Source organism: Zonotrichia albicollis, chromosome 1 (assembly GCF_047830755.1).
Source record: "Zonotrichia albicollis isolate bZonAlb1 chromosome 1, bZonAlb1.hap1, whole genome shotgun sequence".
NCBI lineage: Eukaryota > Metazoa > Chordata > Aves > Passeriformes > Passerellidae > Zonotrichia > Zonotrichia albicollis.
Window position 1 is genome coordinate 8,711,044 of NC_133819.1, and position 25,493 is coordinate 8,736,536.

The following is a 25,493-nucleotide window of genomic DNA, read 5'->3' on the forward strand; positions in this document are numbered from 1 at the left end:
GCGCTCGGCGGAGGAACTGCCGCTCCCGCACGGCCCCGCCGGGCACACGCAGGGCTCACCTCCGAAAAAGGGAACAACGCTCCGACAGCTGATGCTACACTCGCAGATACATATATATGTGTGTGTGTGTGTGTGTGTATATATATATATATATACACACATATATATACATAGGCGTGCGTATATAGGCGTGCGTATATATAATATACCAAATAACCAAAAAATAACACCAAAAAATCAGATTTACATTTTAATGATATCACTAATTTAACTAATTTTGAGCAACAGTGATTGGGGTGCTTTCTTCAAGCATCCATGCCATTAAGGAACTACCAGACTGATATTTAAATAACAATTTTACTTTTCTTTGTACATCTCCACCAGCAAATCCAACTTGTTTTTCATACAGGTTCACCCCAACTTGGGGATACTTCATTGCAAGGACTACTTGATAGTTAAAAGCAGAAAATTTGTTTTACTTTATTATTGTTTCTATTTTTATCACATTTTCGCTCACTGCTTAACTAGGCATTTACTTAAGGGTAATCTTTATATGACATTTACCCTAAAAATTATGCTCTCTACATAATCACTGATATCCAACCATGAATGAGGACCCCAGGCATCCTAACACCATGAGCACTGATCTCTTGTAGCACCCCAGTTCTTCCCCTCCACCAGTCCTCTGCAGAACAGGAAGATTACCACTGATAACTCTCTCCATTCTGCTCAGGGCAGAAGAATTTTTATATTGCACAGCACACACAGACTAGGATTCACACTCATTTAAATATAGTGAAATCATAATACTTTAAAAGAACTTTAGTAAGTGATAAATAGAAATATTCTGTCATAGACACTAATGAATACTTGGTAATGGTCCAGGATAAAAAAGAAATTAAGACACTTAAAGCACATAGGTAAATACTTAATCTCAATTAGGCACCCATAAGGCTGTGCCCTGTGAAAACATTAATGTTCCAGGCACATTAGTTCATACTTACATACATTAGAGTACTTGCCAAATAGCTGCTATTTGAAAGGAATGAAAGGTACAGAAATTTCCCCCCATGCAAATGGAGAAAACCTCTGGAGAATCACAGGATGATTGAGGTTGGCAAGGGCCTTCAGAGGTCACCTGGTCCACCCCCAGCTCAAGCAGAGATACCAAAACCTGGTTGCCCAGGAATATTTTGAGTCCTCCAAGCTTGGAGACTCCAAAACCTCTCTGGACAACCTCTGGCTTCATTTTCAGTAATACAAGCTGTCCCCTGGAGTACTTCTATTTTAAGGCAGTCAAATTTTCATTTGACATTTATTTTTCATTGGTCAAATAATGCTGGGATCCTGATTAAGTTAGAGGAGTTAAAAAAAAAAATCACAAAATACACAAAATGTAATTAAGCTCGACATTATAAAATTAAGTGGTCCATGGAAATGCATCTTAAGGTGGTGGGCTTTCACACACCCCCTGCTGTACACTAAGAATACTGCTACAACTTCAGGTTACATTTCTGTGCATGAGAGGAAAAGGGTGGGAAAGAAATAAGAGAAGTAAGAAGACCTGGAAAAATACAATCCTTTTTAAAAAAATCTTGTCTAAACAAAGCCTACTATTAGAAAGACTATTCATCACTCTAAGATCAGAAAATTTGAATCTGTAACCAGGACACATTTTCATCAATGGAAACAGATGAAGTAATAGAAAGCATGGTTGGTTCTTCAAACACTCCCTGAAGGTATCAGAGGGAAAAAAAAAAAATGAAGAGTGACATGAACAGAGAGAAGAGTTTCAGAAAGCACCCTCACTTTTGTACACACTGGGGTTACTCCTACTCTCCAGGGACATGCAGAGAAGAGTGAAGGCTGTGTACACCAAGAGGGAGAGAGAGATGACCTGGACCACAAAGAACAAAATTATAAAAAAACTAATGCATGCTAAAAAGAAAGGCAGAAGTGTTGGAAAGATTCTGATCTTTGGTCTTCAGTTCATACATCAATTTCCCTGCATGTCAGTAAAGGAGAGGGACACATTCCCAAAATGGACTCAGGATCAGTGTTTAGGAAGCAAGAACACCTGACAGTTTGAAGGAAGGCAGTACTTCTCTTTCTCAACAGTGATTTTGGTTTTAGTAGCTCTCCACTTTGATGTCTTTTTACGTGAAAGTGTCTAGAATAAAGCATCAACTATCATTGCACTACAAGCTTATAACATCTCTGGTAATTCTGAACAGGAAAACAAAACACACTCAACACCTTACAAATTCTACCAGCTGATTTTCAGATTATCCATAAAGCAAAAGCCACTCCTGCAGATCAATGCCCTGAGTGGCTCCCTGCTGTCCCTAAGCAGAAGTCAGACACCTTCCAAGCTGACACAGTAAAGGAGTCTCTTGGGGAAGATTAAAAAAAAAATACGATAAAAACTTTTGGAAGCAAATTACTCTAATCCAAGAGAAACTGTAATTTAGCTATTTATCAAGAAAATTGGGGGAAAAGGACTGACAGATTATACCCTCAAACCCCACAAATTATTTTTTTAAACTTCAAAGTTTCACAGCTTATGAGTCCACACAGCTCACCTACACTTTCACTCACCGTATATTTTTAAAATCCACCAACTTCTTTAACATGAGCACTTAACCAAGTGAAGTATTTTATTACAGGAAAGATATTTAACACATCAATCCCAGCAGACTGCAACTTGCCAGGAGTTCAGTAATATCTGTCATCTTCTCTCTTCTCTAATGGGGGGAGTGGGAAAAAGAGAGCATTTGAAGCTCTCAAGGCCTGCCTACAAATAAAAGCTGTCCTACAAACACATTCTAAGGATCTTGTGGTTTGTACAGCCTTAGAGATACCTGACTCTCAGACTTCTAATTCTTTAAAATTCAATTGTCAAGACAATCAGAAGTTTTTATAGCTTAATCCTGAACTACTTATGCTGCCTGGAGCACCAGGCCTAAGGTTCATGTTTCCAGAAAAGTCTAATTTTAGGAGGAAAGATTTTAATTGTTTTAGAAGTGTCCTGACAAATTTTTAATTGCTAATCTATATCATCAAAATCATACCATGCTTCTTTTCTATTATGATTAACACAGATAACTCATCCCAGATGACAAATAGCCAAAAGATATTAAAAAACAGCACATGGCCAAAAAAGGTAATTCTTCATCTGAAAAACCCAATGAAGTACAAATGGCAACAACAGTCCTGAAGGAATAACAGATGTCATACAAGCAACTCAGCATAACTACCAAGGAAACCACCACTCCCTGCAGTACAATTGTGTTGAGGGATGATTATTATGCCACTTACAAAACATTAAGACTTTTCCAGATATGTGTCAACACAACACCTAGAGACTGGTTTCACTTTAGAAGAGAACATGTGTGGTCATAGGTCCTTAGAGCTTTTCAACAAAGAAAAGGAAAAATTCTTGATAATGGAGGCAAAAGTGTTGGGTGGTTTTTTCCTCCATTTAAATTTTGTAATTACTTTGAATTATACAAATGTAACAACACAAAATGCTTTACCATTAATCTGGCACCAGTAACAAGTGAAGACCTTGCCCTGCTCACTGCCGATCAGGTTCAGGCCCCTCACACAACCAGCAGGGCACAGGGATCTCTCCTGACTCACAAGGACAGCACAAGAAACCTCCTGCCTGCTCCTCTCCCCATTAAGAGCCACATGAAACCTCTGAAAAGTTTAAAAGGAAATCTCTGAAAACTGCCATTCTAGCAATGCTAAGTATTGCTAAGACATGCACCATATTCCAAGAGAGACACTGTGGAAAGTAATGTGGCACAACCTGGGCCAGAAAATCACAAGATGTTATTTTTCATTAAAGAATTATTAAATAAATGAAAGCAATCGAGCCATTTGTTGCTGATTTTTTACTCTGCCAGTTGTGAGGAGAAACATATGGTGAGGAAAAATATTCTTCTTCTAAAAATATTATTCTAATTTTAAGCATAGTTTTTAATGCTGTCTAATGCTATATGGATTTTAACATATACATTGAGATATTTACCAAGAGGTCTGTTGTTCTAATGCTGATGATCAGAAAACCTTTCAGTATGTTATCTCTTTTTGCATAAGGCAAAATTCCTGTTAAAGTCAAAGAGCTACAGCACCATCCTTAATTTAAGAAAAAGCATTTCTTTGCTGGTACATTACCTGACTATAGAGATTTTGATGAACATATTATTAGCTCCTATAAAAGGGACATTTTTGGATCTACATTGCTAATTCAGGACATGGAATGCTTTTTATTAATTCCACATTTTAATCAGGTTGCAAACTGTGCAAGAAAAAAGTAATAAAACACCCTATCATCAATGAAATAAAAATTACATGTTACACACAAAACCAGAGAGTTCTAACTACGTTTCTATGGCGCTGAATATGTGAACACAGTTCTGCTTGGACATCTTGACCTCTTGCAAGGTAGGTAAACATCACTTTTTCCACCATGCCCTGACCCATGGGGAAAGCCTGGGAGACATTTCTGCAATCGTGGCACATTTAAAGTACACACGAGGCCCATTGTTCTCACGTGACAGAAAGGAGCCTTAGTAACCTCCAGATTTGTTCAGTGAGGGGCTGATGGCAGCAAACACACATGATAACATCTGCAGGAGAAGTGGAGGCACTAAAAAAGGGAGGATTTCACTGGGTATGAGGTTGGGGATGTTATATATTAACCCCAATTACACTTTTAGCATGTGACACCCCCTCTTTCTCAATTTGTTAGCATTAGTGAAGAGATGAGTGTCAAGCATTTCACCCCTTTCTATGGTTTGACACCAGACTTGGAGCAATCCTTGCTGCGACCAATTCAAGGCAGTCCACAAACAAGTTTTTAATAAGTGAAGGAGAACAACTTTGCATCAGGAAGCATTAAACACATCCCACATTTAGCACACTGATATTTGGTCAAGGGGTCACTACCTCCTGAGACTGCACAAATTAAGTCAAAAACAGATGCTGTAGTTTTAAGAAAAATCAGTTCATTTTAAAAATGTAGCTGCTAATGACTCAGAACCTTCATGAAGCAAGGTAAGAAATTTTAATCAAGAAGTAATATATCCAGGTATCAGATTCAAGTAGGGGAAAAAGAAAACCAACATTTCCTTGCCCATACAAGAACCAAATACTTCAGACTATATCACTGACTGTGTCTTCCCCCACACCTCCTCTTCCCTCACAGAATCTTCACAGCCTACAGGGATTTTAAGATTAAAATGCGCATCATCACAAGTCACAAGTCTATTTTAAAGCTTATATTTATTTTCTACACAATACAAGCATGAAAAATTCAGTCATAAAACATTCCCAGCAACTTTCAGCTGATTTTTCTGTTAGTATCCTTTCTCTAATGGTTTCACAGTTGTTACCATGCTGTCAATGGAGCAAGAGTAGGCAGCCAAAACACTGAACAAACTTAACAGCCACACAGGTTAAGTAACAAAATCCAAATAATTCTGAAAACCCAGAAAAATTAAAGTTTTGTTGGAAAAAAAAACAAAATTATCTCTTTGGGTACTGGCTAAAGACATGTTGGAAGTGAAGGACCAAAAATCCCTGAAGTTCAAGAAAAAGATGTCTTTACTTAATAGCCTGGGGAGGAGGCCACCTATTCAGGATCCAGTACACTCTGCAGTGACTCCTCTGCCAAAAAAACTGATGCTCCCTTCGTCAGTGTCTCAGAGGAGCATCCAAACCACAATGTTATAACATAGTTTGGGGTCCAAATTATGCTGATGACACCACTGCACACAAATAACTCAGTGAAATAACCTAAGAACCAAGAACTCCTTGAAGATCTGAGTCCTTGGGACCAGAATAAAAAACAATTCTTTCTCACTTTTTTCCCTAGGATCTATTTAATTATCCAATGCAAGATGGACTCCAGTGAGAATGATAAGGTGGGATTCATTTATTGCCTAGCAGTTAAGGTGCTGTTTCAAATATATGGATTGAAATAACTCAAGCAAAGATGCTCTTCCACATTAGGCATCACTCTTGTAAACCTAACAGAGAAATAGTACATTTGAAGTCTTATTGCTTACAAATTTTGTGTCAGAATACATACCAGAATACAAATACATAGCAATTTCTTAAAATGAGGAAAAACTAAACAGCAGCCAAAATGCAAGCAGACAGTAACTGGAATAAAATAATCACAACCTACAGCTGTCAGATGCACACAAGTACCCTGCTGCAGTGCACCCTAAAGGGGATGGACGCAGAGCTGTGAACATCCAACCCAAACCTTCTGGGGAGAAGGGAAATGAGAAATGAAAAGATAATCACAGGAAAATGGTCACCGTCCCAGTGTTACCCCTTTCCCTCAGAATTTGTTCTGTTGTTCCATTCACTAGCCCGGCTCTCACTAATTAGCTCTGAGATGATCCACTCCCTCCACCTTCCAAATTTCCCAGACTTTCCAATGTCACCTGCAACAACAACATGGAGCTGTGGGATTTCTGACACTGTGAGTCTCCCTCTAATCATTTACTTTTGGATCAGAAAGAATCTTTCCTGCTAGACTGGCCTGATAGGAAGACAAATAGATGCTTTCCAACTTCTTTGTAGCTTGGCAGAGCACTAAGATAAGTAACATTAAGACTTGGAATTTGTGATTGTGTTTTGGCAGAATGAAACCCTGAAGACAGTTACCAAAAGCAAATGACATGTACAAGCACAAAGGTCACTTTTAATGTTCTAAAATAAATAAAGAAAACAAAAGCAAATCCCCTGAAGTCATGTCTATTACTAATGCCCTGAGAGGGTGAATAAGCCCAAGAAGAAAGGAACTTCTAGGAACTGGCCAAAGCACCAGAATGCTGGAAGTTCCCATTAATAAGCTGGGAAACTCTTGAAAAAGGTACAAAAAAACAAAATACAGGGATGGGAGAGTCTTTGGTTTTCCCCCCTCCCCTCCTTTGTAAATAAAATTGTAGTCTGCCTCACAGATTTTAACTACAGATGTGTAAGCTCCTTCCTTGTCAGTTCAGAATAAGTGATTCCTAATACAGAGTAACCCATAACGTGAAGTAATTTTAATAATATTAAATAAAAAATACAGACTACAGGTCTAAATATCACATGGTTATAAGGATCAAAAACCCACTGCTTTCAGAGAAGGAATGACAAGTGGTATCTGCCTAGTAAAGTTTCATTTAATAAATGAAAATCCATTAGAAAAACATTTATTGCCTTTCAATGATTAAGACAATTATATTAAACCTTTCAACTTTTAATATAAAATTCCCTGGAAATTTTCTTCTGTGAATTAAAATTATAATTATAGTAAATCTGTAAAGCATTTTTAAATTTTATTATAAAGCAACAAAAGTGCATAAATAGATTTAAAATAGAGACAAAGTTCTGCTTGCTCTGAACAGCCACTACTTGATGTCAATGGAGGCTCAAATGAAGACCCTGACTAATGTGGAAACATTTAAATATTCAAATCTTAATAAGACAGTCCTCATGCATAAACCAGCCACTTTTATAAAATAAATTATATCCTCCAACTAAAACTAACAGCAAATCAATTGAATGTTTCTGACCATTTATTGAAATAAATCCAAACACACTGAGATGGGAAGATGCCCACATTGCCTCTTGAAGGCAGTGTGCCTCTCAGATATGCCAAACTCAGACATGCCAAATTCTTTGCCTGTTTCCATTGACTAAGAAAGGGGTCTGGATCACAGCTATTTCAGGGATCTTGCATGTGTGAATAATTCCTTCCCAAAGGATGGCAAATTTTCCATGAAACATTTCAGTTTTAAATTAAATTGTTACATGAATTTTACTATAAACTGATAAGTAAAATAATTTTAAAAAATACATCTCTGGATTTTTGATACACAGCTATCATTTACTACAAAGAGAAGGGTCTATAGCGGGTATTAAGAATGCTCCATCCAAACTAAATTTAAAAGCTACTTATTTCTGCCTAAAAATAAGCGTCTTAAGAGGAATATTTTAGAAGCCAGTGCTTCAGTTTACATCAGTGATAAAATAAGAGATTCAAGCATAGCATTGGGAGCTGTACCATTTGTACACTTTACAAGTAGTAGAAGTATTTTACATGTTTAAACATGTTTTAACATTTTTGCTCGTGCAGAACTCTGTAGGCTATCCTAAAACCAAACAAAAACTGCAAAAAACCCCTCAATTTATCCAGTAAGAGAGCAGCAAAGGAAAATATTCTCTTATTCCATTTGCAGGCTTCCAGCTACGTGTTAAGGCTGTTAGCAGAAGCTGTGGAAATTCTGCAAAGCACAAACTTGCTACATACAGCACAAACGTGCAAGTTCAGGGCAATGTGGGCGTGGGGAAAGCACAAAAGTTCAGAGATGCAGCCCATTCCTGCCTGGGGTGAGGTGGAACAACTAATGCTCCAGAGCTGGCTTCCAAAAGTGAGGCATTTTACTGATGCCTCTGTCTACTCATAATGTGTCACTTAATGCAGTTTTCACAGCATGCTAGAGAAGTCAGTCAGAAAACCACTTTTCAAAATAACACCATTTTCTTTGTGCAGTATTTTTATCCCAATATTACCAACAATACTAGGTTCATCTTGCTGTTAGTGATACTGGGATAAAAATACATCATCAGCTCAACTATGAATTTCCACAGCTCAAATATATTAAAACACTGCCAGAACACAAACTAACCTGACACATTTTGATTTTCTATCTACATTACAAAATTGGTCAAAAAAAGTAATTATAATCTCAGGTCCATTCACAGCTGCAGAAAGGCTGAACCCCTGCCCAGATAACGAAGTGGCAGTGAGGCAGCCAGTGCAGAAAAGCTGCACCAAATAAACTTTACCATCAGCTTATCTCCTGGTAGCCTACTTTTTGTACCTTCCATGAGGCCTCTTTAAACGAAGTACCATCTAATTTATGGAAGCAACCAACTGACATTTAACTACTTCAATGAAACTGAGCACAGATCACATCTCATCACATCTTGATCCAATGTGTGCAACAACCAACATTGCCTTATTTCCCCCTCAGCTGTCCCCAGATACAGAACTGTTACTTCAATTCAACAAACCACCAATCTCCTATGCTAACATAAAAAGGCAGATTTTTGCCTATACTGACTTAAGCAAGAAATCTTATAAAAATCTGATAAAATATTTTATATATCTACAAAACCAAATTCACATTAAGCCATTATTCCTCACCTAACAAGTTCCTCTCTCCTGGCCACTGATTCTTGAATTTCTTTTTATCTCACTCTCAGTGAAACATGGTATGGCCTTAAGCTGACAAATACATGGATGTTATTTACCTATCCTGCACAGCCTTTGATACTAAATGTCTAAATACAGACATTTAGGCCAAAAAAAAAAAAAAAAGTGTTTTGAAATACAAAAAAATAACACAACCAGGATTCCCAACCTCTTTTGACTTACCTGTAGTAATTTTCATGCTCTTACAGCCACTATGAAAGGACAGCAGACATCACTTTTACAAAGGTATTTTCATTTTTACACTAATCTACAGTAGAGTTACAGATTCACAAAAACAGGCCAAACACTCACCAGACTCTAATTTGCTAATATATATATACCTGTAAGGTAAGAATATTTTTTTTTCTCTGCAGAAGTGTAAGTGAAGTACTTGGTAGCGTAAAGCTGCAATTTTACCATGCTTTCAGAGTTTAGTGTGACACTTGTCAATGTTACATGCTAACAAGTTATAAACCTTCTCATTTTCCTTTCCCAGCTGTTCCATAAGCTCTTCTCATTGTTAGTATTAGATGGGGCTACCCTCTACATGACAAATTACAAACACATTCTACATTTAGCCATGCACAAGCTGTTTCTGAGACTTTGGTGGAAGCAGCAACCACACAAAGGTTCAGGATAGGCACCATCCTTAATGCAAGATTTACAGTTAAATACAGTCCTTAACTCTGCACCTTACATCCTACAGATTATGTTATGGGCTTGTACAATTGTCAGCTAAGTATACTTTTATTTTAATTAGGAGAAGGAAAAACTATGATCATGCTACTTTCCAAATCAAAATTCCAGAATTATCAGGATCCGTTTCTAAACAACAAACTAATAAATTTTAGGTGATGTCATTTTAAAGGGCTCCAGTTTAAAAACTGGACTTCATATCTGAACTTAACATGTTCACTTATGTCAAAAATACAAACCCAAACAGCTGCTTTTGATGTGGCTGATTAAACAACTTTTGTCTCTGGCATTACTAATGGAATGAGTAAATGGGTTGTAATATAATGTACAATAATTCAGTTACATACCAGTAAACATTCCATAGAGATCAGAGCACTAAAGTCTCAGTTCATGCTAAATGATTTTATAGACAAATAAATATGAGTTTAAATGCCAAATAAACATCCACTGTCATCAGGGCACCTCAAGACTATTTGGTGAGCCATACACACAGTGGCCTGTGGGTACTGCAGTCAGAGGAAGAATAAGCATAAAGCACAATCAAATACTGTTTGCAAACAATGTTCAAGATTCTTGAACTCTCCAAATCCATTTTACAGAAAAATCACAGCAAATTTTAAAAACTAATCTTAATTAGAGATAATTTCATATTGGAAAGAACTTCCACTTATTTTCCAGTGTTTTGCAATACAGGAACAATTTCTTTCCATGGAAATCTGCTTGAGAAGTGAAAAAGTTTCTAAATGTAAATGCTTCAAAGCTAACTTTGAACATACTTCCTACATTGTCATCACACTGTAAAATGTCTTTTACAGTAGTCTACACCTATAGTTGTACCAAAGCTCTACTGGTACAAACAGCAAAGCTGGGAGTACAGATTTTCTGTAAGGAAAAATACAGAAATTAGAATTTTCACACACACCAATACATAAAAAAGCAGCATGGTCACTTTTCACTGTATTTATTACTGTGTTTAGTTACCTGGAATTTTGCACATACAATGCACTGCAACACAATACATCAGAAACTTAAGCTCAGTTCAGCCCTATTTCATAGTGCAATGATCAGGAAAAGTAATTGCTATTAATAAAGTGGATCAAATAAAATACTGAGGAGATGGAAGACATACACACTATGGTTGTTCAGCAAGCTAACAACAGAGTACAGCAGAAAAAGCAGTTTCAAAATGGTTAATAACAGTATTTTTGCAAAGCTTCAATTGTCACCCTCTCCCCAAATAAATAATTTTACTTAAAAAACATACTTTTAAAAGAGATGAAGGGAAGAAATCTGCCTCTAAAAGCAGAAACCCCTGCATGTCACTATTTTGTGAGGAACCTGCATCCCCTGCTCAGTTTAAGCTGCAGCTGCTGACACAGGCAGGGCTTTGCAGCCACAACAGCCAAATCTTTATACAGTAGCAAGCACAACACAATAAATGTTCTGAGCACTGGTCCAGCTCACCTGCCTTCAGCAGATCAACAAACTGCTACATTTTTAAGTGGTGTTTTTATTAAAATAAACTGAGAATTTGGGAAGAGCCATGAAGGAAAAGGCAAGCAGATGGAGAGGCTAGCTGACACATAACAATAGCTGGTGAAATATTACTCTTATTTTCTGTAATAAACACCAAGATCAAAACATTACGCAAGTTAAATTTCCTTGAAAGGTTCCCAGCAGGAGTTTTCCTTTTTGTTTGTGCAGTACACGATTTCCTCTCACCCACAAAAAACATACCAAGAATGTGCATGTGCCACTAACACTAAGCAGCACTTCCTTAATCACTCATTTCCAACAATTTATGGATGATCAGTGGCAAAAACGAGCAAAAATAATGAAAGCATGCAATGAAAGCTCATTGAGACAAACTGGCTTGGACTTCCTACTCATTTCTGTGTCTCTTTAAGATGGGGGTCTGACACAAATTAGCCACTGGGAAAAAAGTCATCTGGTCATAAAATACAGTACAGGGTCACTTTTATGTAAGTTTGCCAAAAGGGACATAAACCAGGACAATTTCAAACTGTGACACAGGATAGAAGTATATTAAAAAAATCTTTGTTCCTCCTCCATTGTGCTGTCATGTTGCTCAGCTTTATAGACGTTCTGAGCACCAGCTCTGGCCTCTTCGCTTCCACCTGGCCTACCTAATTAATTAAGCAAGGAAGTTACCTCAAATTTTTGTACTATTTGTTTTTATTATCATGCACTTCTTTTGATGTTCCAGGAGTTAACCTCTTAATCCACAGACTCTGTGTGTTGTGTTCTGAACATTTTGGGATGTCTGGATAATTTGGATAATTGGTCAGGATGTTGCTGTCGTTCATGTTAAACTTTATGCTATGACTACAAGTTCAAAGATCAGTATTAAGGTAATATACTTCATAAAGCCTTTTTAAAACTACACTTGTGATTATGCAATACCTAGTTTTTCCAGTTTCTCACAGTAGTAAATTGCACTATTTGTATTTTTTTAAAGGAAATTACTCCAAAACATCCTTCTCTTTGTCAACTTCAAATAAATACAAATTTCCATTGAAGTTACATCAAGAGAAAGGTCGTATTTTAAAGGTCAAGAAAAGGTATGGCAATTATCTCCTCAAAAATGTTTGCCTCTCTCACACAGCAGCACACATGTAATTTTCTGTGCAGTCTGTTACCACACATGGAAACATCAGCACTGTGACCTACTCAACTGAAAATAGCACAATTTTTCTTTTTTGGAGGGAATGATAAAGAATGAGGTTAATTCTGACATTAAGAAACACTGTTGACAACTTTGTTTCATAACTACAATCTGAGCACATCAGTGACAGAGAACTAAAAGATTACCTAAACAAGAAACACAACTTTATGCACAGTCTCTACAAAAGAAGACAAGAAGAACAGAGAGAAAGATGTAAACGAGTTTTTAATACTGATGCAAGAGATTTAAGTGATTTCAGGTACACCAACAGCTCAGTTAGCAGCACTGGCTAAGCTGCAATGTATTATGATTCAAAGTCTTGAAAAATCCAATCCACATGTGCACACAAAAATGTGTGTTCGTTCACACATTCACACATGGCAGATACACAGACACACATATCTACACATATGTATATTATACACCTCCAGTACTGGCTGGATTATTATTATTATTGTCCTGGCATCAGAATTGTTCAAATGCCATTCAATAGAAATGAACAAGAGCAAAGAGCAGCATTTAAGCTCTTTAGAAGGGCATGGCTAGCCCCCTCAGGCCCAAAATGCCCTTTCTGAACTCACAGAGTGGATTTCATCAACAACCAGCAGAGAATCAGCCTGAGCTCCAGTGCAGCACTGCATCCATCCATGGCCATCACTCATTTCCCCATTTCTCTCTTTTGCACACTATGCAAGGCCTTGGTTGTTTTAAACTGCTGCCCTGGGGAAGCCAAGTGAGCCTCTAAAAGAGGCCATGAGCCATTTAGCAAGTACAGCAGCAGCCAGGGAAAATGGCAAAATGGCCATGGGAAATTGGAAGATGGTTAATCAAGCCCATCCTGATTCAGAACAGTTAAGGGAGCAATGCTACCACTCAGGAACAGGGAATGAAAAGTTATACAAAGCTCACAACAGTCATTTATCAGCTATCTGAAATATCAGAGCTTGCAAAAAAAAAAAAAATCACATTACAGTCAATACACAAAATCAACTTTCACAGCACAGTGTGTGATAAACAAACAGATGGCTAAAACCTTCAGGAGTCAGACCCACACGTGATAATGACTAAAATTACTGTTGCTATTTAATCTGAGCAAAGACATCCATTAAAATATAAAAAAATCACTTCAATTTCAGGAATGAACCTCTTTTAATTGCGCACTTTCAAAACTTTTATGGAAGTCCAACAAGTAATTGACATATTAAGACCTTCAAATAGACAATCTTCAGTGCACATACCTATATCCCAAGTGACCTATTTAATCATCATGGTGAAGGCAATTCAATGACAAAATGACCTGCATAAAAGCTTCCACTGGAAGAGTCTTTTTATCCAAACTTTTATCTGAGCTGAGTATCTAGAATCAACTGCTTTCCCAACTCCCAACTGAAAGATTAAATCCATGCCAAACCTCTTTACTGAATGTCTTCACATTTACAGTAGATCATTCCTCTCTTAAATGCTGTAAGTTTTGCCAAATGTATGAAATGTTCTTTTAAATTGAGATCACTAAAATCTGATTTTTCCAGTGAACAGTAACAGCATTTGAACAATCTTTTATCTCTCTGGTCCATTACTTTGATGTGGTGAATGACAAAATATGACTTTTTTTGAAAATGTACACAAAATAATTTGTTCAAATACCAAAATTCTACAAAGTAATCATAGTCTCAAAATCTTCTTGAAAAAGAAGTAAGAAACATGCCAAAAATCTACTGAAAGTAAAACTTGATGGGAAATACCTTTCCTTTGCAGATGCTAGAACTGAAAACCTTACATGTAACCATGAGTTTGATTAATCATGAATTTTCCCAGATTCTAGTCAATTATGTGATATAATTCTTTAAAACATATCTAGAAATTATTACAAGTAGAACCCTCTATCTATATCAGCATCTGAAAAGAACAGCAGATTTAATTTTAACTATCACCTTAGTCCAGAAGTGCCATCTGACATTTACTTTCCAAGAAAAGCAATCAAGGACAAGGTATGTTCATATTACAACATCCAACAATGCCTGAATCTTGACCAGCAGCTTCAAGGCTCACTCCAAACTGGCAAAACAATTCCATCCATTTTGGAGAATTTCAAACAGAGCAGTGAAACAGATCAGACATTGCATAAAGGCCTGGAGTATTTGTAGCAATAATCACACTTGGCTTCTGGGATGGGATGTTCCAAAAACATTCAGAACTCAAAAGTAAAAACAAAAAAAAAAAAAAAAAAAAAAAAAAAAACAAAAACACAAAACACAATTTCCTCCCCTTCAATAGGTGGGTTTTTATACTAAAATCTGATCTCATCTGCCCCCATGAAGAAGCAAACTTCAAAGCACAAAAAATCATCTTTTCCCTGGCATCTGCAGAAGATTATGGTTCTATCCAACCCATCTTATCTCACAAATACTCTCAAGCATAAATGTGTAGTGGTGATCTGATTGATCTTGAATGGGGTTTATTGATAGCCACTACCTAAGAAAGTAACACATTAACTATTAAAAGTTTCATATAAAGTGCAAATTTTATGTAGCTGGGATACACAAAGCATGTGTTGGAGCCAACAGAGCTCTATCAGCAGCAGGACCTTAGCAGTATGCTAATGGAGAGAATTCTTGGTTTTGTTGGATGGCAGGAAACACAGACCCCACTGAAATCAGTTAATATATTTTTAAGATAAATATCAGCTGTGGCTAGATACTTAAGTGTCAAAAGGAAAATGGAGCGGCCTCCATAAGAAAATTCGAAAGACAGAGTGGCTAAAACGTCTCAGCTGTAGATACCTGAGGTGAATGAAGAAGAACAGAAAGTGTTTTCCAGCCAAGATGGATGAGTTAAACACAGGAGCCCATCACCAGCTCCTTGGAAACTGAATGCATTAGTTTGGTCACCCAAACTCACAAGTGAAGTGACCTGGGTCCTTCTGAGTTTGGGCAATGCTGCAGCAGCACCAGCCCAGCCCAGGTGACAGCAGCCAACATTTACACACCACCTGGGCCAGCCCTGCAGGTGTTCTCTAACACAGCTGCATGGCTGTAATCCACCAGTACCTTCTGCTGTGGAATAAAGTCTCTGTTTCTCCACATTATTCTCTATGAATTAAAATATTCCTTCACACAGTAGTTCCTAAGTTTTTTTTGTTTTTTTTTTTGCAGTCCTCTGTTTTTTCTCAAGTGAGCCCAAAAATCCCAACTTGAAAGCAGCATTTCAGTTGAGTTTTCCCTAATCCCAACAAGGACCAAAATGGTAACTTCACTGCCTTCATGCCAGTTCCTGTCAATGTAACCAGGAATAATGTTTTCCTTCCAAACACAATTATCCCCTTGTGCCTTTACATCCCATGCCATGCTTCAGTGACCCATAGCCTTTCGTATCCATCTTTAATTCATTTTATTCTGAAGATTTCAAGATCACTTTCCAAGTCCCTTTGCTTTCTGACAATTGTCATCCAAAGGGAGCAGAATTCCCTCAAGTGCAGTATCATTAAAAACAAAAGTATAATCATGTGGATGATAAAGATTAATGGGAAAGTGCTACAACTGGTCCCCAGACAGTTATTCCAGTTTAATCTACTGGATATTTATGATTTGAAATTAATTTTGATATGCCTCCCATTATAGTAATTTTTCACTGTATTTCTTTAGTTCATGTATTATTACAATCATTACCATCTTACTGTTCAAAAATGGCTTTGCAAAGTTCCCTGCTTCAATTAAATACTCAGCCCTCTCAACCTGAATATATTTAACTAAGTTGAATATTTTAAGACATTTTTTAACATATCACTTTTAATATTGACCATATTTGAACCTTTTTTGGGATGTCTGTAACCTTTAAAATTCACAAATCAAGCTTGCATTCTCAGGGTCATCTGTTATTTAACCACCCTCCCCATTAGCAATAAACCTGTCCTTTTTCTAATTATTTTATTTCTAGTGCATTTCTTGAACTTTCTTTCCTCTTAACATCCCAAAAGAATCATCTTCCAAAAAATAAAACCTTGATTGAATCATGTAATTTAGAACAGAAAAAAAGTAATTTTCTTTATTTTAGTACACATGGCTTTTAAGGAGTCCTTTTCTCCCTGTGCAGGCAGAATGTACAGCTGTATATAACCTTTACATAATCACACACATGCCAGCCCCAAATTCTCCCCATCTGTAATTTCAGTTTCAAGGGCTGAAAATTAAGTGTACACTGCAATTACTCTGTATTTAATGGTGTTTTCCTACCTTTTTTAAGCCAGCAAATCCTTCTGATTCCAGGAAGAAAAATGCAAAGGGCATCAACACAAATAAACAGAGATTTGAAAAAAGAGAGGCAAGATTCCACAAACCTGCAACAAACAAGAAGTTTACATTATAAATTTCACAGTTAAATACATTACACCTTCCTCCCTCACATATAACAATGTAATGTGAGTGCCAGGGAGTTATGGATATAGCTATTTACAGGTCACTGCTGAAAAATATCCATTTCTCTGCAGAATCATCTTCAAACAAAACCTGGATACAACTTACCTTTCAATAACAATATCTGAAACCTTGGGAGACAGTCTGCAAGCTCAGGTGTACCACCTCCACAACCTCACTGAAGGTTCTTTAGAGAACCACTGCAGAAGTTCTCAGGACAAAAGTATTTTACTACTCTCAGTGAATTTCACAAAATCCAGCTCTGTATACTCCCTTTCTCCCATATTTCTCCAAGCAAACCATGGATTTCAGCATGAGCAATACACAAATGCCATCATCACCTCCAAATCAGAACAAGACATCATGGTAACAGCAGCCTTCCACAATGGGATGACTGACTCAGTAGGCAAAAGAAGAGCAGCAGATATTTTTATCTCAATTTTCTAAGACTTTCAACATCATCTCCCATGAACCCCCTCAGAGCTTAATTAATGAGGGATGGGCAAGGTAAGGGGACTCTGAGGTGGAGTGAACAGTGGCTGAGCTTCTGGGCTCCTGGGGTTGTGGCAGAGTGGAATGGACACCCTGGGGAGCTGCTGGTGGCTCAAACACCTTCATCAGGAACCTGGGTGATGGCACATCCCCAGCAAAACTGCTCAAAATGGGGAACAGCAGTGTCCTGCAGCTCTGATGAACCTCAACAAGTGAGACAAATGGACAGGGAGCAGAGAAGAGAGGACTTAGGGAGATTTTATCCATGTACATAAATATCTGATGAGGGAGGAAGAAAGGAAAGCAGAGTCAGATCTTCACAGTGGTATCTACTGAACTGAGGAGAGGCAATGAGCATGAATTGAAAAACTGGCAAATCTACTTACTCATAAAAGGAAAGAAAAAAACAAACAAACTAAAAACCCCAAATATTTTCCACTGCCACTGTACTTAAGCAAGGTAACAGACTGCCCACAGGTTTTGTAATCTCCATCCTTCAACATACTCAAAGCTAAAAGTGGAGGGCCTTGAGCAGCTTCTCTGACTGACCCTGCCTGGAACAGGTTGTTTCCAGAGGTCTTTCCAGCCTCAACCATTCTGTGATCTGTGTGAAAAATCAACAACTGACTACAACAAGGACATCTGTAACACACATGTGACATCTGCAGGAACAGAAAGGGTTTAGAAATCAAGCTGAAGTGATAACTAATCTCTGTTAGGGTATCTCCTCCATTAAGATTTTCTAAGCTGAACACTTCCTGAACAGCCAGATTCTGGTGCCTAAACATGAATCCATCATCAATCATCCTACCAGAAGTTTAGCAGGATGCAGTGTTTCTTCTTCATAAAAGCAGAAGCTTATCTACAATTTAGTAGCTAACAGGTCTAACTACTGTCACGTGTTCTGAATCCTAAAAAAAACCAAAAAAGTCTGTAGAAAAAAACAGGTTTCCTTCCCCAAACCACACACGCTTCCATAATTCTGCAGGGCTGTATTGTATAACCTGACTATCACTCAAAAAATAATATTCCCCCATAATAAAAAAATTTTAACTAACAGCCTTGTTTGTTTACTTCTTCCCATGTACAGGCTTGTTCCTTTTCCTCTTTGAAACTGGCCTTTGTGAAGAATAGGGAAGGGAAAAGACATTTACTGGATGTCCAGAGTATTCATTATAAAGAGAAATTTCTTAATTAGATCCAAGTGTAAAAAACTTAGCAGTGATTTTTGCCTGTACCCTCTTGACAAAATGCTTCTAGCATAAACTTCCTTTTTTCTTAAATGACAGCATTCAAATTTGAAGGAGAAATAAAAGTTGGAGGTGAACAGGGGGCCAAGTGAACTTCACCAATTGACAGCAGCAGGACACCAGCAACCAAACTCAGCCAAACAGGCTACAGAAAACAAAACAAGAAAATTCCAAAAGATGCGTGAAATATAACACTCATTTGCTAAAGAAAACAGAGTGCCTAAAGGTGGCTAAACTCCAGTTAACAAAGAGGGGGATTTTTCCTTTTCAATTGGCTTTGCCAGGAAGCTCCTGTTACCATTCGAGAAACATTCAGGCATGGCAACATCAGCAGGAATGTCATTAACAGTCCTTACAAGGGGACATTAACTCCAGCAGTCTGCACTTTTTTTTTTCTTTCCCCCCTAAAAAAGACACCAGAGGAAGAGCAGAAATACAACTTGATGGGGGTAGGAGTCTTATTTCAGCAGTTTTCTCTCACTGAAGACAGAGTGCATTCTGTTACCTAATGCAAAGCTGAATACCTGCTTGTCCTAATTTCAGCAGCTGTATTACATGAGTATCTTACAACAGAAAACAGTGATTAGGAACTGCAGAGAACATTGAGCATTTAAAGGGAGAGGAGACTGGTGCATATCTAGGGTGATTTTTAAAAATTTAAAATCCAGAAATTTACACATTAGTAGCATACAGGAAACACATTTATGGAATATTAAACTACATAGCTACAATATGCACATAAAGTTAAGTAAGACAAAGGCAGTGTTGTTCTGCTGCTCACAGACACATGCACTTACTTCCCTCAAAGTAAGGATCTTCTCTATTTCTTATTGTAATTTGATAGTTTAGAATTCAAATTAAAATAAACACATAAAAATAATTATTTTCTACTATACTGACTGTATCACAAAATTGCGTAAGACACTTGACATCAACATATAGAAAAGCTTTAAGCAGTCAATTAGAATTTTTTTTTCCTTTGCATTTGTAGTGACCAAAAACTGTTCCCCACAAAGAAGTTCAAAAAACATAAAAATTAACAATTTCTCCATCTTTAGCAAACAGATTAGACCCTAAGCAACTTTCCACTTTTCTTATTCATGGCACTTTCATTACGTTTTACCCCCACCTGGTGGCTGTACCCAAAAGCAGCACAAGGGAACACCGCTGTCAGAACTAGCCCTGGATTAGTTCAGCATGTATTAATTAGCTAAGTGTGTTTATACTGGATCCAGGTTTGGCCTTTCTGTCTAGCTTCAAAAGTTTCAGGCATGTATTTTCTGCTGGTTTATTTGCCAGATGGAATCCTGTAACAATCTACAGGATTAAACTCTCAGTGTCAGCCCCAAGTACATCAGATGATAGGTGTAAAAGAAATTTAGAAAAAATAAAGTGTTTTAATGCAACACAAGTGCTCCGATTTGAGAAGATTTTCACGGCACGACACAAACCATAGGTGAAGGCTGTGCAGCAGAGTTTGAGAGGGCTCCGGTGCCGCTGCCGGATCCCTCAGAGCCGCGCAGGTTTCTCACCGGAGCCCCGAGCGCGGCGATCCCGGCGATGGCCACGAGGGGGAGCCCGAGCCTGGCAAACGCCCCGAGCCGAGCCCGCCCAAAGCTCACTGAGCGCCATCCCAATGCGCACCTGGAAACGCCAAAATCCTCAAATTCCCTCCCTGTTAGCCACTGCTAACAAGTGACAGAATTTCTATTTGGTAGAACTTCTATTTTACCAAACAGAAATTATACTGTGTGTCCATGAAGCGGTATTTTCAAATATCAGCACACTAAAAGATGGTCACTGGAAGCAAATTCAAAGGCTTTCCTATTCCAGATTTCTCACTGACCCAAATTTTCTGAAGTTACAAGTGACAGTAAAAATTTCTGAAATAGTTACTATATAATTTTCAATCTCTGATGGATTTTATTGCCCTTTTCCCAAAGATGATGCAGACACAGAAGGAAGGATTATCTTCCGAAAATTTTTTTCTCATGTTTGGGAATAAAGAATATAAATGTCTGAGCAAGTAAATCCATGTAACAACAGTTATTTACCTTGGGTTTTTTTCTCCCATATAGGAGACATACCAAATCAGCAATTCTCCATGACATTTCACAAAGCACATCATAAAATAACTCAACTAGAAAGAGCCTGTGAAGTCACCTAGCCTGACCTGCCCTTAAAGAGCCAAACTGCAGGTGCCATCAGGCTGCTCAGGGCTTTGGCCACCTGACTTTTGGAAAATTTACAGGATCTTCCAGTGCCTTTTTCACTGTTCAACCATCCTTGCTGTGAAGAATTATTCCATTATGTCCTACAATCACTTCTCACCTCTCATTTCACAAAAAAAAACCAAACAAAACAAAAAACCCAACCCAAAAAGAAAAACTCCTTGCAAGTCAGGGATCTGGAAATTCATGAATTTGCTATGTGTGAATATTATTAGACATTTTGCAAAAAGCATGCACTTTTCAGAGAAAAATCCTCCAAAGCCAAATTGCTCTCTCTTCACAAGATTAAAGAGAACTCCACAGTTAACCTGTGAATTATTTGTACCAGATTAAATATTTTCATGCAGTGAACATACTTTCTGCAGAAATACCTAGAAAAGAATGTTCTGTTTTCACCAGTTATTTCATTGCACATCTTTATCACAATACATATATTACACAATTTTCCTTGTTTGCACATAAATCACCAACAGCTGAATTTAACTATCTCCTCTGAGCTGCCCATAGCTAGCAAGTTTCTTAAAACATGTTTTTATTTTGAGAATAAATGTATAGATATCACCATAAAGAGAAAGGCATAATCTTGCATTAACATAAAGAAGTGTGAACAGCGTGTTTAAAGTTAGCTTCTAGTAGCTCTTATTTACATTAATATTCAAAGCAGTGAATTTAGTTTAATTCCATCAAGCCTGCATAATTCTTTAAAAAAGAACAGAACAGTTAAGACAGACTTCTGTGATATATCACACAGCAGCAAAACCAACTAGCCAACAGCACATTAACAATTAGCATATTAAATGAAAATGAGTTCAGTTTTAAAGTAAAAACATATCTGTGCACGTATAATGAAGACATTTTAATTGAATTATGCTGAGTACTAACCATGAATTAGTGAGCCATTTAACCACTGAATATAGTAGTTTTGTGGAAAAGAAAGCAGGATCTCATTGCTGATTATTGAGAAAGGTAGAAGCAGGACTGCACCAGCTGAAACTGCTAGAGTGAAGGTGCTCAAGAACAGCCTGAAATTTAAAGAAATGTACCACTGTTACCACCAACAAGCTCTGAACACCAGGGGAAAAAGTAATTATTAAACTACCTGGTAATCAGTGTCTAAAGGCAACACATTCTTATATTGTAAATGGGCAAGAGAAACTGGATTTCCAATACATTTGACATAAAAAAAGCAAATTTAAAATAGTTTACAGAAGGCATTATAAATAATTTGTTTTTACCAACTACCCTGATTACTCTCTTAGCACATGCATACACTCAATGCCATTGTACTACAAAGGTTAAACTACTGGAGTTCATTAAATATCTTTTCACAAGTCTCTGTCAGTTTTAATTTCCCACATAGACACATACACAAAAAAATATTCAGTTTCTACATTCTTAGCACAATTTTTAAAAGCAGAGCAAAATTCTAACAACCGAAGAGTAAGTACAATTATACATAAATATTTGAACACCCAGCTAAAAAAATAAGTTGGGTTTTTTCACAAGGGAGTTATTCAATTTCTCATCTCACAGATGTAAACTCAACATACAGAAATTGTCAGAAATGTTGCAAATATTTAAGCTTACTCTTTTCAGATCCCAAATACAACTTACACCAAATGCCATCTTGTGGCATTAAAAAGAACTGTGTCCTTAAAAAAAAAATAAGATCAACAAAACTTTCTTACAGAACTCATCTAATGCTATAATAAAACTAGAAATAATTCTCAGTGCAAAATTATGACAAAATAAATAGAACATCCCTACAATAGCAGCATCTATAAGCTGCTTGCAGAAATCTTACTTCTCCTTTATAGTCTACAAATCCATTTTTCATTCATACTAAGAAAGGAAAGTATGAGTAAGTAATTTTAACTTTTAAAATATTCTGTTGTTGTTGTTGGCTTCTGAGATTTTTTTCTTTTATTTAAGGATGTTTAAGCATTCTAAGCCAGAACTGGGAAACCTAACAAACTTCAGCAAAGTGCTCCAGCCCTTTGCATTTGTTTTCTCATCCCTCCACACTCAAGTCCTGACAGTTATGTCATATGAAGAAAAATCTATTTATGTGTGTTTGAGAGTTATTGCTTTTAGGAAAATAACATGCACTTTTAAAGAAGCTTAGGCTGAAAGAAAAAAGAACTTTTTTTTTATTTACAACACTTTTCTCCAAGCTCCCCTTCCAAGGGGATGCCAGCAGCACCAGGGAGGCCAAGAACACTGGAACACAGAAGGAGCCAATTCACACAGCTCAGCCAACTGAGAGGGCAGCAACAGCCAGGGCAGCTCTGCACAGCCTGAGGCATTCCCAAATAGGAGATATTCATATCTAACTTCACACAGCAAGAGGATAAGGAGAGAGCTGCTGGCAGACCAGTAAGTCTGACAAGTGCTTGTCTTCCACTTTCTGCAGCTTTTTTACACTGATCAAAGATACCTTCTCCAGAGAGAGCTAATTTTCTTCACAGGATCCACTGCCTCCCTTCCATCTACTGCTGTGGCCACTTAAAACACCTCCCCATCAAAACACCCACGTTTGGAGACCTAAATGCAGGCCTGGCACTCAATTCCACCTCCTGCACCAGGTCCTCATGCCATGTTCTGGCCAACTTCATACCTGCCAGCAGAACTACAGGTGAAAAAAGGCCTAGACCAAACTTTCACAAAACTTTTCGTAACTCAAGGTGCCACTACACCAAATCTTTTTCCCTAACCTCTAGCAATCAATTTTAAATACATGTAAATGTTTCAAACAGATTCTTGTTTATTTGGAGGCACAGAAGATTCCTATCATAACACATTCAGGAAAAGCAGTTCTGCCAAGAAGAGCTGTACATACGATATTCTGTTCACGATGGCATCTTCATCCTCTTGCTCATCTGAAAATTAAATGACATCAGGTTATATTCAATACTCACTTTCTTCAGGTTAAAATGTATATAGATAGGAACAATTTTAATTTACAATTCAAATTCAGATGTACTGATACAATCCATGAGCATCAATATTTTAAGAAGGTTCCTTCCTAAAATGAATACTCTCACCTGTCTTTTCACTAGTCAGACTCTTTTCAATCAATGTAACAAAGTTATTTCACTTTACTTAAATATGCAGTTTAGAACTTCTTTGAGACCTCTCAAACATGCTTTCAGACTGCTACAGCCACAGCTTCTGCTAGAAACTGTCCCTTTGGGCACCTCTGGAACCACAGAGCAGGCAAGCTGCAGGCAAGTTCAAGAGTCCATGTAAGTTAGCATACTGCTAGAAATCATTTGCAATATAAATGTCTTTTAAAAACAAGAAAGCATACCCAGAACAACAGTGATGACTACTCAGTTGCTTCCCTTTACTTACCCCTCTTCCCAGCTCCTGGGATTTGGGGATGGGGAGGAAGGAGAGGTGGTTATATTCTTGTTATTTGTTTTGCATTTAAGATACCAAGACTTCCTTCTGATACTTCACATTTCAGACCATAATTATTCACTTACTCCTCACTTAATCCTTCACTAAAACAATCTTTTTCAAATAATATCAACATTTAACTCAGATGAATAACTAACACATCATTTATTCTTTACACCCTTCTCTAAGCACATCAGTAGAATGTAAGCATTTCTTAATTTGAAATAATGCAGGCATTTTGAAATAAAAATTTCTGAATTTGAAATAATTTTATACTCAGCATTCTAAAGTTCTTCCTATTTTCCATAGGAGATAGAATACTTTGACTTGATTCTTAAATTTTAAAATAAATTTAAATTCTAAAGAGTTATGCACACAGTTGAAATAAACACATAGCAAATAACCTCATGCTATTTTGAAATTCTTCTGTGAAAGAACCTAGAGGTGTTAGTTTTTTGATGGATATCTCATGGTGTTTTGAAAGACTAAGTAAAGGTCTCTTATGAATCATTTTGGCTAAAAAGCTTCTTGGAAAAGCAGCGAACAATTTGTCCTGAAGAGTTGCAGCTGAGTTAACTCTTCAAACATTTCTCATCAGGAAGATCATAGCAGGCTACAAAGTGTGCCTAAGTACATGCTCACAGAGCTTTCATAAAGCCAGGGCAGCTGCAGAGCAGTTCCTCTCACAGCTCAGGAGGTAACTGCCAACAAAAGGTTATAAAAGTGTCCCTGCATCCAACAGTGTTTGCCAAACCAGTTTCCCCTTCCTGTTCTTTCCATCTCCAAACGGCAGCAGCTTTGTAATGTCCAAAATACATATCAGGATCAGAAGATAGTACCTGTCTCCCTGTGTTTACAGAGATGTACCTTTTTTCCAAGGAATTAAATTCCATTAAAAGTTTACTTTTTAAAACATGAATCCATCCATGACAGCAGCTCTGTCATAACACAGGTCACACAGTTTCCAATAAAGTTCAAAGCACCAAGATCATCATAGACAAAAATGTTTCTAAGGCCTGACTATTATCAAGTAGCAAGGTCCCAGATAAGCTGTCAAAA

The 25,493-nt window shown here is 37.3% G+C and overlaps 1 protein-coding gene across 2 annotated transcripts in view; it reads right to left on the reverse strand.

Annotated features, from left to right (window-relative positions):
• The window catches only part of LMBR1 (limb development membrane protein 1), a 66,999-nt gene that overhangs the window by 25,615 nt on the left and 15,891 nt on the right, over positions 1-25,493 (reverse strand). For both annotated transcript variants that reach the window (XM_026796512.2, XM_005480414.4), the window contains exons 3-5: positions 23,872-23,911; positions 21,915-22,054; positions 16,880-16,983 (exon numbers count right to left, since the gene is read on the reverse strand). In XM_026796512.2, the coding sequence (XP_026652313.1) occupies positions 16,880-16,983; positions 21,915-22,054; positions 23,872-23,911 (284 nt within the window). The remainder of the gene's footprint in view (positions 1-16,879; positions 16,984-21,914; positions 22,055-23,871; positions 23,912-25,493) is intronic.